General features: G+C 48.3%; 1 protein-coding gene across 1 annotated transcript in view; it reads left to right on the top strand.

The window, feature by feature from the left end:
- SYNGR3 (synaptogyrin 3) overlaps positions 1-10,804 on the top strand; it is a 34,374-nt gene extending 23,570 nt beyond the window's left edge. The window contains 2 exon segments of the mRNA XM_065412429.1: positions 5,335-5,477; positions 10,399-10,804. Coding sequence (XP_065268501.1) covers positions 5,335-5,477; positions 10,399-10,608 — 353 coding nt within the window. The 3' untranslated portion in view covers positions 10,609-10,804.
- Positions 10,805-15,887: the final 5,083 nt, after the last annotated feature.

The raw sequence follows: 15,887 nt of genomic DNA, 5'->3' as shown, positions 1-15,887 counted from the left end.
CTCCAGGGGGGTGGCTTCAGCAGGTTAATAGCAGAGGAAATTCATTAGCATGGCCCCTCCTCACTTGAGAAGGTGCATACCGTGTCACAATAACACGTGCACAATTGGATTTTTTAATCCAATGAACCCCAAAGATGTTAAAACGAATTCAGTAAGGGTTAACTTCATCCCATAAAGTTCATTCAGGATGTGGAAAGAAATTGTCGGTGTGTCACAGAGTCCTCTGGCCAGCTCTAATTATGAGGCACGTCCTCAGCGCCGTTCTGTCAATGGGGCTACGCCGGTGTACGCCAGCTGAGACGCTAGCCTTGTGTGTGTGTGTGCGACTGCGTACATATATAGACACACCGACACAAAATAGAATTGCCCCTGCGACTCAAAAGGAAGGACAGTTTACAGTCTCTGATGGTTGGAAGGAAGGTTTAGTAGCCAGGAAAGAGTTAGCCCAGGAGGTTTCTCACACTGGGATGAAGACTGGACATACAGTCTATGGTGGAGCTGGAATGCTTGTCCCCACTTGGGGCTGTTGCGGTGTAGATGTTCGGGCTCAGGCTGTAGCCTGGGCTCAGGGCCCTCCCTCCTCGTGGGGTCTCCGAGCCCACGCTCCAGCCCGAGCGGCAATGCCTACACAGCTGGTTTGAGAGCTATAGTGCACACCTGTGGACCCAAGCTGGGAGGCTCGGTGTTGTGGGCAGTGCAGACGTACCAAGCTTTCCCTGTTTTTAGGCAGAACGGTTGTTATTGGAAAGGGGCAGAGAATTTTGACACCCGAATCCCTCTGACAGGTTGGTGGAATATTGTATTGTGGCCCAAGCAGCAAAGACACTGAAGCTGTACAGTTCAGCATTTGCTGCTTTCTCTTCCATCTGCTCTTACAGCTGCTCTTTTAGAAGTGAGCTCGTTTAAAACCAGGCTGTAATTATGGCGGTAACATCTCTTCCTTGGTGTTTGCACTCGGATGTCTGCAGATCCCAAAACTATAATTATCCACTGACTTTTACAGTTCGTCTTAGCACCTTCCTTTTCTTCATCGTGCTGCGGTCCACAGTGGATACTTCGGCCTGCTTACAGCTCGGGGGGCAGAACCAGCCCTGTCAGCCGCTAGCAGCAGGGGATTGCCTGGCCCCTGACCTGTCTGTCTGTGTGTGTCCCCGGCCTGTCCCAGCGGCTTCCCCAGCCCTCCTGCTGCTGAGCTTTTAGGAGGGAAATTTCAAACTTGATTTCAGATTTCTGACTAACCCTGTGGCTCAGTCAAGTGTCCGTCTAATTCCCAGCTGCGTTCCAGGGCTGCATTTGCCCTTGGCGGGAGATTGTCCCCTCAGCTCCGCTTCCCCTTTGGAGGCATTTGCAAGGGCTGAGGCTAGTGAGCTAGGCCAGGCAGGATTGGAAAAACTCATTCCAGGGACAAGCAGCCCCCAGAGGGACAGCGACACCAGATGGAAGATCTTCATGCCCGAGCCCCTAGAGCCTGCACCAGCCGGCATGCTCCTCACTGCAGAGCTCAGCTCCCTCTGGGTTACGGAAGTGGGGAAATGGGTCCAGCTCTCTCCTCTATCACAGCCCTCCCAGGGGGTCCCTGCTGATATCCCAGGCGGGCCCTCCAGGGAAAACTGACCTATCAGACCCATGTGGCGCCCATGCAGTAGAGAGAGCTGGAGCTGCTGGGGAGCCCGTCCGTTGTCCCAGGTCAGCTCCTTCCCGGAGAGAGCCAGAAGGGGCCAGTGTCGGGGAGGAGAGACGACGTGGCTGGTCTCTGACGGCAGGGAGATGGCTAGCCACTGGAAATATTTCCAGAGCAATCTCCCAGCTCCGTTCCTCCGACCCACCTTGGAGCTGGATCACGGGGGCAAACGCCAAGGGGGAAATAAACAAGTAAATAAAATCAGCGCGCAGCGTGGCGGATCAGTGTGGGAAGGAGCAGGTCACAGACCTGTGCTGATTCCTCTGGGCGTATATGAAAAAATATATACTGAAAACGAACAAGGACTGTCAGAGCATAGCCTCCTCCCAGCAGAGCGCTGAGGACCGGGAAATGACACTTCCGACGTCCACAGCTGCCCTGAACATGCTCTTGCTCTGTCTCCCTCTCGCGCTCCCTGGGGAGACGGAATAGCGGGATGGGGATTTCCTGCCACTCCGAAGAGAATGGGAAGGCATCAAGTTGTCGGCCCCAGCTGCCACGGCCACGCCCTAATGTCCGTGTTATTCTTCCCAGCTTCTGCAGCAGCCTCCCAGGCCTTGCCCCCACCTCCTCTCCACAGCAGCTATCCAGGGTTCCAAGTGGATATTTGGGGGAAGTGATTATCTCCCTCAGGGACCCCAACAAGAATCACCAATAAACGGATCCTGCTGGTCGGTGCATAATCTATAGTTCAATCAACCGCCACGTCAAACCAGTGAAACGGCCTCCAGTACCTCCGGGCAGGCCTCCAGGTGATGGTGTAAGAGTGTCAACCCTTATTCCCCGCCCCCCAGGTCAGAGCGCATGACCTTGGAACCTCATTTGGCCCCTTGCCGCGCTCTCCAGACTGAACCCCTGTGGGGGGCGTCACTGTCTCTCCTCTCCACCTGTAGAGCCGTCCCAATAGCTACCATCTCCAATCAGATTAGCTTTCGAAGCTGAACACTTTCTCTGATGAGCCCCACTGCTGTACTTTGAATTCAGACTGAGGGTCCTCCCGGCCCAAAGTAAATTCAAGTCGTCGTCTTCTGTCTGTTAAGCATCAAAGTCCAGTCGTTACGAGTCCTGACAGCCAGGCAGAGAAGGCCTGTCTCTTGCATTGAGAACGGCTGGGCAGCCCCACGGCCATCAATACATAGTGTGACAAAGTTCCTCCTCTATCTTGGTGGGTCCTGCGCTTATTGGCGGATTTTCTTGCCTCAGAGATTCACCATGTGGGTTGGGGAACAGCCCAGAGACCTTCCCCTCTGGAAGAACCCACAGTCCAGGTCAATTGGGAGGTTTGGGGGGAACCCGGGCCCGCCCTCTACTCCGGGTTCCAGCCCAGGGCCCTGTGGGCTGCAGCTGTCTATAGTGCCTCCTGTAACAGCTGCATGACAGCTACAACTCCCTGGGCTACTTCCCCATGGCCTCCTCCAAACACCTTCCTTAGTCTCACCACAGGACCTTCCTCCTGGTGTCTGATAGTGCTTGTGCTCCTCAGTCCTCCAGCAGCACACCCTCTCACTCTCAGCTCCTTGCGCCTCTTGCTCCCAGCTCCTCACACTCCCACCACAAACTGAAGTGAGCTCCTTTTAAAACCCAGGTGCCCTGATTAGCCTGCCTTAATTGATTCTAGCAGCTTCTGCTTAATTGGCTCCAGGTGTCCTAATTAGCCTGCCTGCCTTAACTGGTTCTAGCAGGTTCCTGATTACTCTAGTACAGCCCCTGCTCTGGTCACTCAAGGAACAGAAAACTACTCATCCAGTGACCGGTATATTTGCCCTCTACCGGACTCCTGTACCCCACTGGTCTGGGTCTGTCACAATAGATTCACCAAGTTCTCTATCTTGGTCATCCGATCTTAGCCAGTGCCATTGTTCTGGCAGAAGTCTTCTCCAAGCCTCAATGTCCAGGGGAAGAGGAAGGAGATATAACAGACCTTGTTTTCATTGTCCATATTTCAAGGATGATCCTACTTCTCACCCTGGAGGCACTGCTGTGAAACCCCCATTGTTACAGATCTGTGGCCCTTAGCACGATGAAGAATAGGAAACTGTCTCTGTTTTCACCTGGGAATTTCCTTTCTTTGAGTAATAAGGTCCACAGACCTTGCCCACCCTGGAGACAAATGAATCATACAGAACCAGGGGGAAATTGACAGCTGAAGATTTGGATTTGTTTGGTAAGGGGGAGTTTTCCATGCTCTGCAGTAGGAGAAATTGTTGTGCTGTTTCCTCAAAGTATATTTAACACAATCTCAGGAACTGAAAGACTTGGGCGTGTGCGTGCACACAAATCTCTGCGCCAAGAAAAACACTGTTTTGTATTGTACTTAAGAGCCTCTGGCAAAGTAAAATAGGAACAAAACAAGCTTCGTTTTTCTCTCCCCGCAGTCACAGAGTGACTTTAGCTCGCTGGCCCCACAGGTTTATAGTCCGTATCCTTACAGTGACTTGCTACATTCCTCAGACTCCTGCCTGACAGTGCTGCAGCCCAGTTCCCAGGGTTCACGTTCCCGCCGTACTCCAACACTTTGAAATGGTCAGTTAGGTGTTAGGGGCCGGGGGTGGGGATGGTAACTGCCATGGACAGTCAGGGTTTCACCTGAAACCCTGAACATGGACTCCCGACTCTGGGGCCCGGAGATCTGCTGAAGGGAGTGACAGTGGTGTTTGCTTCCTGATAGGGGTTGCTTTCCCCCAAGACCTTAGTACCAGCTACTGATGCTGTCAAGTGACTGGATGGGAGGGATCTGCAGTCTCAGCCCGCCTTGGATGCCAGTAGGAAATTATCACCAGCTTCGTCTTCCCTGTCTCCGTCAGGCTACAGAACGATAGCCCGTTTACGTGAGAGCAGCAGAGAAGAGGGAGCCTGAGGCCATGTGGTTCCCTTGGTGCTGCGTGGGCAGATTGGGGGATAGGTTCACAAGAAGAACAGTTCATTTTCCTGCTTTTGCTTGTTCCTTATGCAGCACACAGAACCAAGGCCCTGAACCCTTGGGGTCAAGGGTAAGGGCGTTGACCTCACTGACCTGGCCACATTCCACCTTAGGGAATTACAATCTGGCTTTCTAAGGACCCGCTGCCATTTCCATTGGGTACAGTCAGCTGTTAAAACAGCTGCCACTTTCCACCCAGAGGTGGCTGCATTAGATAGGTGGGTGAAGCCATCTCCGAGCATGGTAGGAACATGAGCTTAACAGCCCAAGGCTGCAATCCTTAGTGGTGTGAATAGACCCACTGAGGACAACAGGACTTCCTGCCTGGGTAGGGATTTCTGAGCTCTGGCTCTAAATTTGTTTAAAATTCTTTGAGGGCCTTTGGGATGAAAGGTGCTATAGACACACCTACCAGCATTGGCCAGGATTGTCAGAAGGGACTGGTGTTTCGGGGTGCCTCTGTCCTTGGGGGTCCAGTTGGAAATCTAACTAGTTTTAAGATGAAGCTCAGTAAGTTTATGCAGGGGATGATATGAGGGGGTTGACTGCAATAGCAGGGGATTGGGCTCCATGGACCCCTGAAGGCCCTTCCAGTCCTATGTCCTGGCTTCCCGTGAAACCCTGAAAAAGGGGCCTGGTTTTCAGAGAGCTGGAAGGTCTGCGATTCTCTATGGTGCATAACAGCAGTGCCAGTTGGCTGTGGCCCCCACTAACAACCTTCCTTCTCTTCCAGGTTTGTGGTCCTTCCTGTGGTTCGTAGCTTTCTGCTTCCTGGCCAACCAGTGGCAGCACACACCAGTCAGCAAAGGGGTGTCTCAAGGAGCTGATGCTGCCCGGGCAGCCATCGCCTTCTCATTCTTCTCCATCCTCTCCTGGGTGAGTTTAGGTTCCAGATGCTTAGCCGATCACAGACATGTGGGTGGGAGGAAATCATGGCCTACAGGAAATAACCAGCAGGGACAAGGGACTGCAGCACAATGCCCACTGCATTAGATTAATCGGAGGCACATGGTTACCAGGGCCGTCCTATTCCTCATCCTTGGCGATGTGAATTCAGCGATGGGTCCTGCACCCAGTGGAGCGAAGGGCAGGACTCCCATGGCCTCAGTGTAAGTGGATTTGTGCCCTCAGCCACCGAGTGCCGAGATCTTAATGATTTACGGAGTTAAGAGTGTGTCTCTCATTTCATTCAGGGACGTGTCACTGTGCGGGGAGTTCCTGGGCACAGAGGGAAATCCGGGCTCTGATTCTCTTTCATAGCTGAGCTTCAGCAGGGAAAATCTTTAGGAATGTTTTTATGGCCAAAAGAACAATTTGGGGCCAACACATCACATTGTCCAGAGAGCAGTTGGAATCATTGTCTCAGGGACCGATTAGATGCCCATGTATGAGTTATGGTTTGGGGACCCCAAAATCAGTCCTGTCACAGTGCAGGAGGATGAAGTAGCAGGATCACTAGAAATCTCACCACGGAGCAATGGAATACTCCACATATCTCACCAGAACTGCACTCACCCTGCCATCACTGTCAGTTATCACATTGAGATTTTTCTTCATTACTGGGAATTTCAGCACCCTGATCAATCAAAAGTGCAGTGACTCTGGGAAAAGCCAGGCTTCTAGTTCTCCGGGGAGGGGCGTAGCAGTAGTTGAAGTTGTAGTGCAGACTGGCAGGGTTTTTACCGGGTTCTGAGCAGGTGGGGGAAGACGCCTGCACCGTGTCCGCAGTAGCTCCCGCCATAGGAGCTGAGCAGATGGAGAAGTACTTGTCTCAGTTTTCCTAGTATAGACAAGCGCTAAGTCTGTGCCCGTCCTGCCTGCTCTGTGCTGTGAGGTCGGAGCTCTGGTAGCCATCATCCTCCAAGGTGCCCCTCCCATGCCAGCTTTCCAAGCGTGGTGCTGGGCCTTAGCTGTGTAACCGGGCTACGTACAGCTCCATGATCATTCACCCCCCTGGTAGGAACAAAGAGTTTGCAGCAGAAAGGGCCCAAGAGTGAGAGAAAGCAAAGGTCACGAGGGAAAAGAAACAGGGAAATGAAATCCGATCTGAGCACAGCCGAGCGGCAGAAAGGGGAATTGGGAAATGTGATTTGGGGAACCGGGGTTCTGCCCAACAAAGATGGTTTGTAGTAAAGAAATAATTACAGTGCAACTATAGTGAAACCGCTAACCCCTGAGGAGTAAGGCTGAAACCTGTGGGTACTTGGCTGGATAACTCCCTTTAGTCTGGGGAATTCCAAACTTCCCCCGGCCTCCCAAGGCCCCAGTCCTGTGGAGTGCAGAGCGCCTCCACCTGCCACTGGAACTAGCGAGCAAGCCAGGAAACACCATCATTTCAGTGTCTGTAGTTAGAGCTCCGTGAGTGATTTGATTTCAAGAAACAAATCCCCAAACCCACAGAAATACCTCCCAGCTACTAGCCCGTCCGCCTCCCAGAAGCCTCCTCTGGCAGGAACGTTGTCTTTGAGTGGGGTAACAGAGAGTCCTGTGGCACCTTTAAGACTAACAGTGTGCAGCAGCTCTCCGGGTTGACCTAACTCTGCTCTCATTGCACCAGTGGGAGGCTTTATCACTGATCATTGACCTATCGGGGAGCAGAGCAGGACCAGTGCTGAGTGCTTTGGAAAATCCCTCCCCTCCAGGACAGATATTCTCCATTTTCTGCCAATTAGTGACTCAGGCTGCCTTTAGGCCCCGGGTTTGATTTGTCAGCTCTTCCTGCAAACCCCAGGGGCGAGAGAAATGAAAGTAAAGCAAAGCGTGCTTCCTTTTCCCATAAAAGAAGGCAATAACAGAAGTGAAAGAACAAAACACACGGTACGAACAACCAGTGTGAGCACAGATACTGCAAGCCCTGCTCTGCCTTGTGCCTCAGAGCGTAACAATCCCATGGAAAGAACTGAGATCCTCAGAGCAGCCAATTCATTGAGACAGCCTGGCAAATGTAGGTAGGACAAGTAGAATGTATCCCCCAAGATAGAATTGGTCCAGGATACCCGGACTCTTGCAAAGAGTGCCAGGCGATTTTTCAGTCACCATCCAAATGCACCTCAGTTTTACACCTTCCTCTGCAAGCCAGTCAGCAGCACCCCCAGCAGTGCAGGCCCCTAACCCGAGTACTGCCCAGGCCTAACACGGCTTAGCTTGCGACATCTGACAAGATCACAGCCCAAGGTGTCCTGCCTGCAAATAGCAAGAACCAGCTGCTTTGCTTGTCTCCTTCGGTAGGAGTCATCTATCAGCGTGACGCTCCTCTGGTACATGCGTGGCATGTTGAATTGCAGCAGTACTTTACCCAGAAGATGTGCCAAATATGACAGCAAAACTGATAACTGCTTGAATTCGACAGGCACCGTGTACAGAAAGCTAATCTCAGACCCACTCCTTAGGATGCCCTGTTGGCGTTCACACCTCCAACTGGTAACACAACCAGACCGGGTATGGCCCTCCAGCTGAAATGATCTGTCAGACAATACTCTGTGTGCTTACTAAAGAGCTCGGGGTTGTGTGTAGGGGAGAGTCTGTGCTCCCCCACGCTTCCTGTCATTGCCCACGTAAGCTTTATACGGGGTCCTGAGCATGTTACCCTGTAAGATCTGCAGTAATTCCATCATCCTGCACTATAGGAAATGGATCATCTCATGCAAAGGATAGTCTGGGCTTCTCCAGCTCCCTGGCTCTATAATTATCCCAATCAAACTTTTTTCATCCCAGCTTCCCTGTAGCCCCACTTAATTCACAGGCCCTGATCTCTTCATTGCTACACTCTGTATTTAATGCAGCAGTCCACAAAGGTGCACTGGGAGAGACGCCCTCCCCATCCTATTGGTCACTGGGCAACTTCCTCCTTGCCCAGACCACCACCACTCAGCCTGGCTGTTGCGTGTGATGTGTCGGATGGATGGGGGCTGACCCAGATGGGCTTTTGCATGGATTGGGTTAGTTCCATTTATGCCCAATGACGGGCAGACTTTTGGGCAGCTGCTTTGCTAAAAATGGTGCGGTCCCTTGCCCAAATACCCCCCGCAATGTACAGCGCCATTCACGGCAACCCACTCACTCCTGTGAGGGCCTCCCAGCAATAACAACTTTTTGGGGCTGGAATAGCATCAGTGACCCAGCAGGGAAGGGCTGTATAGCCCCATTACCAATCCGCCAGCCAGACAGGCTCCCTCTAGCTGTCCAGCTTGGGACACAAACAATTCGCTCTCCGGGCCAGACCCCGAGCCTTTTGGACAGTTTTGCAGTCGAGTGCAGCTCCTGGAAGCACCCGTTTGTGCTCAGGGCTGGGGAGTCCCCATTGGTCTCAGTGGAAGCTGCTGGGGGCTGAGTGCTTCTGGACCTCTGGTCCTGTGTGCACAGGCCCGATTTGTCGCTGCGCTGGCCCTTTGCCTCGAGCAAGCCTAGGAGTTCATACCAGAGCCAGCTCGACGGCTCCCTGTGAAATCCTTTCCCAAGATGAACAAAGCCTTTCATAGAAGCACTGGGAAAATTATCCTCCCCGGTACACGTGGCTGGGTCCTTATTCTCTCCCCGGGTGGGTCCCATCCTGATGTCAGTGCGGGGTTCGGAGTGAAGACTGAGAGTAGCACAGATCTGCGGCCATCCTTGCCATCCTTTTAATGAAACTGGCCGATAGACGATCCGATGAAGCCGAGAACGTTGCTGAGTTTTGTGCAATTACCCAGGTGTTGTCACAAGTTTGAAGTGGTTGGACTCCTTTGCCACTCGACCCCCCCCCCCATCAGTGCAGAGCTATTCTGACATTGAGCCTGCTGCTGTTGCTAATAAACCCTTGTGCTTTACATAATCAATACACAGAAAATAAACAGCTAGTCCATGGGCACTGCTAGTATATCAAAGTGAGACGTGGCGGAGACGTTGTCAGCAGCAAGGCAGCGGCTCGCAGCTTCCGCGGGCAGTTTTCCGCAAGCCTGTCACGTGTAAACTAATTGACTTGTTAATGAACCAGCCTGAAATAAAAGCAGGTGTGTCATTCCTGCAGCGCCACTGGGCACATCTCCCACAGTCTATGACCTGAATATTTGTAACCTCAAAAAAAGGGTCAAGGAGTCTCTGCAAAATTGACCTACTTGCTGGGTTTCTGAGACTACCAAGATTTGCCCCAGTACAATGACCTGAATTCTGCCGGTGGTTACAGCAACGCAAGCCCAAGAGCAAGTGGCTCTCTGGGGCTGGAGGACAATAAAGGCTGTCTCAGTCTCAGAGGGCCTTGTACTGCCCCCCATACCTGGCTGGCCAGCCAGGGGAAGGAACATCACCCAACACTTCCTGGCTCTGGAGAGCTGGTTCCATGGACCCCAGGCAGCAAGGCCTGCCAGCCCCAAACAGACTCTGGCTTTTCCCTGGTGGTGGGGAAAACACGTCCTTTAGCCTCGTGTTAGTCAGTGGAGTTGAGCTGTTGGTTACCACGCAAGGGGCAGGCTCCAGCAATGTAGGCTGTAGCCCCGCTTCCCTGCTCGGCGGTAGGGGCTGTGCACACACTCAGCCCCTGGCCTGTAGCAATCACAGTCTAAGGCCTGACACACACACAGGCTAGGGAAGGGGAGCAAGTAGTGGAGTCAGCAGCAGCAGGGAGGAAGTGGTCTTTGGATGTAGGCATGGGCTGATGGGGCTGATGGTACCACGCATAGGGGGCCGGATGGGAGAAGGCACACACGTCCCTGTGTAAGGTGACGAACAGGCAGATGAGGGTGGGAACATCTGTCTAGGAACATGGTGTCATGAACCGCTGATGCCTTCGCTAACTCTCTGAACTCCCTAATCCTCATTAAAGGTTGCCCTGACGGTGATGGCCATGCAGAGATACCACCTGGGGACTGACATGTCTCTCTTTGCCACGGATCAGTTTGCCACTGACCCCAATACAGGATACCCAGGATACCCCACTGGCAGCGGCATTGAAAGCACGGAAACCTATCAGAGCCCACCATTTTCTGAGACCTTAGACACCAGTCCAAAAGGTTACCAGGTGCCAACTTACTAAAGGACGGCGGGCTCAGCACGGTCATGTAAAAATAGACGAAGTCTCCTCATGGTGCAGTACAGTTAACTGGTTGATTGCAAGTGTATTAAGTACCATTTCCTTAATGTGGCAAGTCAGTGCTGGGTAACTTACTATTAGCTAGTTGTGCAGTAAATTCTGTACAGTAGTATTGGTTCTTGTCTTACCTAAGGGTTTTTTTATAAAAGCAGTGTTCCCTCTAAGTTTGAAACAGAAGGAAGGTTGCTACTACACAAAATACACGTGGCAACCACAAAAACAACACCACAATTCTCTTTGACTTGTTTGAATGCCAAACATTAGCATTGAATTTTGCTGAGCACCCAGGAAAGTAGACAATAATTCTCCTGTTAGAAAACACAATAGCTGATGAGTTGATGGTTATCTCGTTCTTCCAGAGCTAACACAGAATTGTTCTCGTTTTGATGAACCTGGGGTTGCACACACAGCGCCTGTTCATTCTAGCCTCAAACCTTCCCACTGCGAGAAGCCACTACAGAGCTTTCTTGTGCTGCAGAGAAAGTAGAGTCTATGGAAAGTGCCAAATTTAAAAAGAAAAAAGAATCATCTCTGTGTTGTTTCTAGTTTGTATATATGTACTGTACAAAAAAACGGAACCGATGTCGCAAACTTTAGCTTAGGATTCAGGCATCACTGTTTTTGCTTTTTACTTTTTTTTTTAAAAAAAATGTTGAATAACCAAATCTCTTATCTGCTTCAACATTGTATCTGTTTAGGATATTAAAAATTACTGTTCTCAACTTGGTTTGGAAAACAATTCTGCAAATGATGGTGGAAAGTGGAAAGACCACTTATTAGTGGGAAATATGGTATGTTACTGTTCAACGCCAACGTTCAGTTTGTCATACTAAACAGTTTGCAAATTTACAATGGGATGCTCCCAGGGATACTGAACAGCTATTTACTCTGTAATTTAAAGTTGCCGACACAAGTGGCGTGGGCGTGTTAAAACACAGTGACTCAACTTTAAATCTAATCAATTGGAAAGCATGGCCTTTATTTTGATATTGGCAAGTGCCACCATCTGCCATTAACAGAAGCAAATAAACTCAGGTGTGAATATATTGTTACATTGCAGCTGCTAGAAATATGTAAACCATTCAGATGTTATAAAGAAGACTGAAAAGCCATTCAGCTTGATAGCGTGAGCAGTAAATGAAGAGTAAACCATGACCCGTATGTTCAATTAATGTGAGCGAATTAACAAAGTGAGTTCATATAAAATGTGAAGGGGAAAATGCCTGAATTTTAGTTATCATTTGCAAAATGATTGGCTTATTAGAATCAAATGAATGTAAACCATACAAAATCCAGCAGATAGTCTATCCCAGTAATACGCTGTCCCAGGTTATCCAGCTGACCAAAGGTGGTGGTTGTGTGGCATTTTCTCTCTGAGAACAAACTTCAAGGATAGCAGACACATCTGGATGAGTTAAATGTTGATGCTCCTAGTGCCAGGATGGGAGCTTTGCTCTGTATTTAAGATCATCCATTGCTAATCTGGATCAATTTTATTTGGTTAATATTTTTCTTTAAAATGAGAGCCAGTTCAAAAGTATATTTCTTGTTTGCAAAATGTGTGTGTTAGTGAGGCAGTGGAAAGGTCTTATGATTGCTGACCTCATGATGAGCAACTAGTTAAAATGACTTTCCCCCCACTTTTCTTGTAGTAAAAAAACCATTTTGTCATCATTAATGCGGCTCATTTCAACAGCTATTTAAATTACAAAGAAATACGTTAATTAACAGTGACACACAGTCATAAGCAGTTTCCGTCACTGACAAAATGGAGTTCGTTGAACTCCTGACTTTTCAGAAAGGGTTAAAATGTGCATTTCCGGTGAAAGTTACATTTACTGCACCTGAAAGACGCAAGCTTAGCTGCCAGTGTCCAGAAAAATAAACCAGAGCACGTTTTTCACATTGCAGTGACCAAACTAAAAACTTCTCCCCGTTTAGCTCCAGTCATTTCTGGCACTGCTTTGAGATGTATTTGCACCCAATCTGACATTCCAAACACCTGAGAATTTGTGCATGACTCAATCCCATTGCCAAGGGGTTCCTGTCCCAAACAGCAAAGGAGCTGAGGGCAAGCCACAGACTGCTGCTGGCCTGAAGCAAGGAGATGCAACAGGCAAATGCATTAGGGAAGGTTGCAGTTGACAGGAACGCACTGAGAAACCCTCACATTAAGAGGACAGAGAACATCTGAATCCTAGTACATTATACACCTAAGTTAATTATATGACCATTGTGATTCTCTACCAAATCAGCCTTGCTGGGGGGGAAAAAATCAAATTATTTTCCTACAGGGTACAGTAGAGCCGTAGCAATATTTTCCTTAGAGGGAACACTGAAAATTTAGCAGCACAAAACAGACTTGTGTTAATATTTTAGCAAAATTATAATCAATTTAAATGTTTACTTAAATTGATTGTACATGTGAGATAATGTTTGTTCAGTACATTGTATTTTTTCTAACTATATACCTGTTCCAGAGTTTCCTTGTAACTGTAAAGAACTAAGTTCTGTCTGACTGCTAGAACTGTCCTGATCAGTGGTGTACACGTGCTAAATATTACAATATGAATGTAAGCACCTGAGGCCTACATTGCATTTTCTCATTTTTTCCTCCCCAAATGGAACACTCAATGGATTTCCGCTGAGGTCTGTACAAGAGTACAGTCAATGCAAAAAAATATATAGCTGCACACAGACACACCAATAATGACTGGCCTTGAGGGCAGCAACCCTAAAGTATTGCACGAGGATCAGAGGCAAGACAATGTGGCTGTGACTTAACACCTGCAGGCATTAACTTCACAATCAAGGGGCACCATTGCTCTCCTCAGGGCCACATTTCATTTCCCAATCTTCGCTCAAATAGTCACTATGTTTAATGACACTTTTAATGTAGCCCCCCCTTAGGAAACTAGCTACTTTTCCAGGTTTGGGGAGGTGGATTGAGCACCAGGGACATTTTAGTGGTGGCTTAGATTGCTACTGGCTTAGAATCAGAGGCGTACAAAGCTAGAACCTACTCAGTCAGGGCAACGTTAGATTACAGCAGCACTCGCTCAGCTGAAGACAGTCCTGCCCCGCTCTCTCTACTGCTGAAACCCTTCCCTGTACCCCAATTATTCCACTCCCTGCTGTACTGGTGCTTAAGAGAATAAAAGCAAGTGCCATGCTCCAGCCTCCCTGGACTCAACGCTGATCTGCCTTTAGTGTCGGGACAGCAGTGTGGAAGCCTGGGTAGTCACTGCACACTTGCTGGCCTATCTAGGCAACAGTGATGAATTACACTTGAGGCTGGTTTAGCCAGTCACGTCAGAGAAGTGTAATTCATGTTGTATTGAAATGTGCAAGTCACACCTGCCTTGGAAACAGTATTTACAAAACTTTTAAAGACATTTTTCCTGGCTTGTTTGCCAGCATGGTGAACTTCCTGTTTAACTCTATTTTACTGGGTAGTAGCATAGATTATTAGTTGTTAAAGAACCTTCTGAATTAACAGATATGCTTAAAGGTAGCATAAGACATCTGACCTCACTGCAGCCAGTAATGAGACGTGCCTACCACTTGCATTAAATCCTGTTTCCAAGATTCCAAGGCGTTCCCTGTAGCCATTTTTAGTGTTAATAGTGCTGTTTATTAACTGTTGTGGTAGCACATCTATGTATCAGTGAATTGTGAAGTAGACTAGTATACACAGATACAGATGTAATTAAATAGATTCTTATGGACTATGGATAGCAAATTACTAGATGTAGGTGTAGTAACTGTAGTACATTATTTGTGGGTTCCCATATTACTTATTCAGATCACCCCTTTCTCTTTCCTATTTTTCTGTTGTAAAGTCACTGTGGTTCAGTAGATATTAGCTGCTTTTCTTGTAACGATCCAGACCAAATCTTATAAGCATGCCAGGATTTTGCTGTGTATTTGAGTGTCATGCCAGTTGCTCTCCATATGCTGTTTTTGCAGGCTGTTTACATATATACTGCATCGTGTTCCCTAGAGATCTCCAAAAGCCCAGTAGATAATTTACCATACAGAGGGCCAGTTTATGCTGCTCTCAGGCTAGTCTGCTGAAAGCTTCTGCATTCGTGTTAGCATGAAGTTTGGGTGTAAAGAATAGAGCTTAAAAAAAAGTCACCTATGCCTTGCTGGAGAGTTGTTCTATAGAAATAGCCATGATAGAGGATGCCTTGGTGCAGCAACAGAGATACAGCTCAACACCGAGGTGAACAAGCAAACCACGTGCTTTTGTGTAAGCTTCATTGTTGTTTTCGCATGTTCAATATCGTAGGGTCGAAAGAACAGCTGTATATTGGCAATGTCTCACTGAGGAAAAAGTATCATTTCCTACCTTTTCATTATTCCCAGTGAGTAAAGAGGACATGATAAACTGAGGTTTAGTAGAAAAGTTTGGTTTTTTTCTTTGTCCATAACAAAATGTCTTTAAAATAGTGTACAGAGTTTGGTCCCTGTGCTAGTAACGTCATCACCACCACAGAGTTAAGTTTTGTTTTTTGCACAGATGCTTTGAAGTAGGCCAGTTTCCTGGCCTGTAAAGTGCCCATAGTACTTACCCTACTTCACAGCTATGTTGAAGATCAGTTCATGTTAATACTTAGCACTTACTATTCTAGCATGTACATTTCCTATTTTTCCTCAGGTCTGCATTCCCAGTAATTCACACTCCCTCTTCTCTCCCACCACAAATCAAAAAGTTAGTGTTTGCAGATTACGTTTCAGTTCTACATGCTGGAGGTGTGATACAGGCTAACTTTAAGGACATCATTTATCACAAAGTCATTTCCATGGAATCAGTATTTCTTTTATATAGAACTACCTTAAAATTTCACAAACTCACTTTTTGGCCTTTTTTCTACAGTGTGTGTGTGTAGGGAGCCTGTTAGCCCATTTCCATTATACATTTATTCATGGTACTTTAACAAACCGTGCTTCTTGGGGCCATTTGTGTCAAGAAAACCCTCACAAATGAGGCTTAAACGATGGCCTTTTCATGTATCAACTTAAAGCCCAAATTTAGCTGCCTGTATTTTGTTGCAATATGCATTTAAACCTCAGATTCTTTAATAGTTTTTAATATCAAACTGATACCAAATGTGGTTTGCGAATTTAATTTTTTGCAGATACCTCTTTACAAGCAGACTGCTTCAAGGAGTTGCAGTTGTCAGTAATCCTACGTGCATTGTAGTATAGAGTGGACT

This window comes from Emys orbicularis, chromosome 10 (genome assembly GCF_028017835.1).
Source record: "Emys orbicularis isolate rEmyOrb1 chromosome 10, rEmyOrb1.hap1, whole genome shotgun sequence".
NCBI lineage: Eukaryota > Metazoa > Chordata > Testudines > Emydidae > Emys > Emys orbicularis.
The sequence above is the reverse complement of the archived record's forward strand: the minus strand, read 5'-3'. Positions and strand labels throughout refer to the sequence as shown.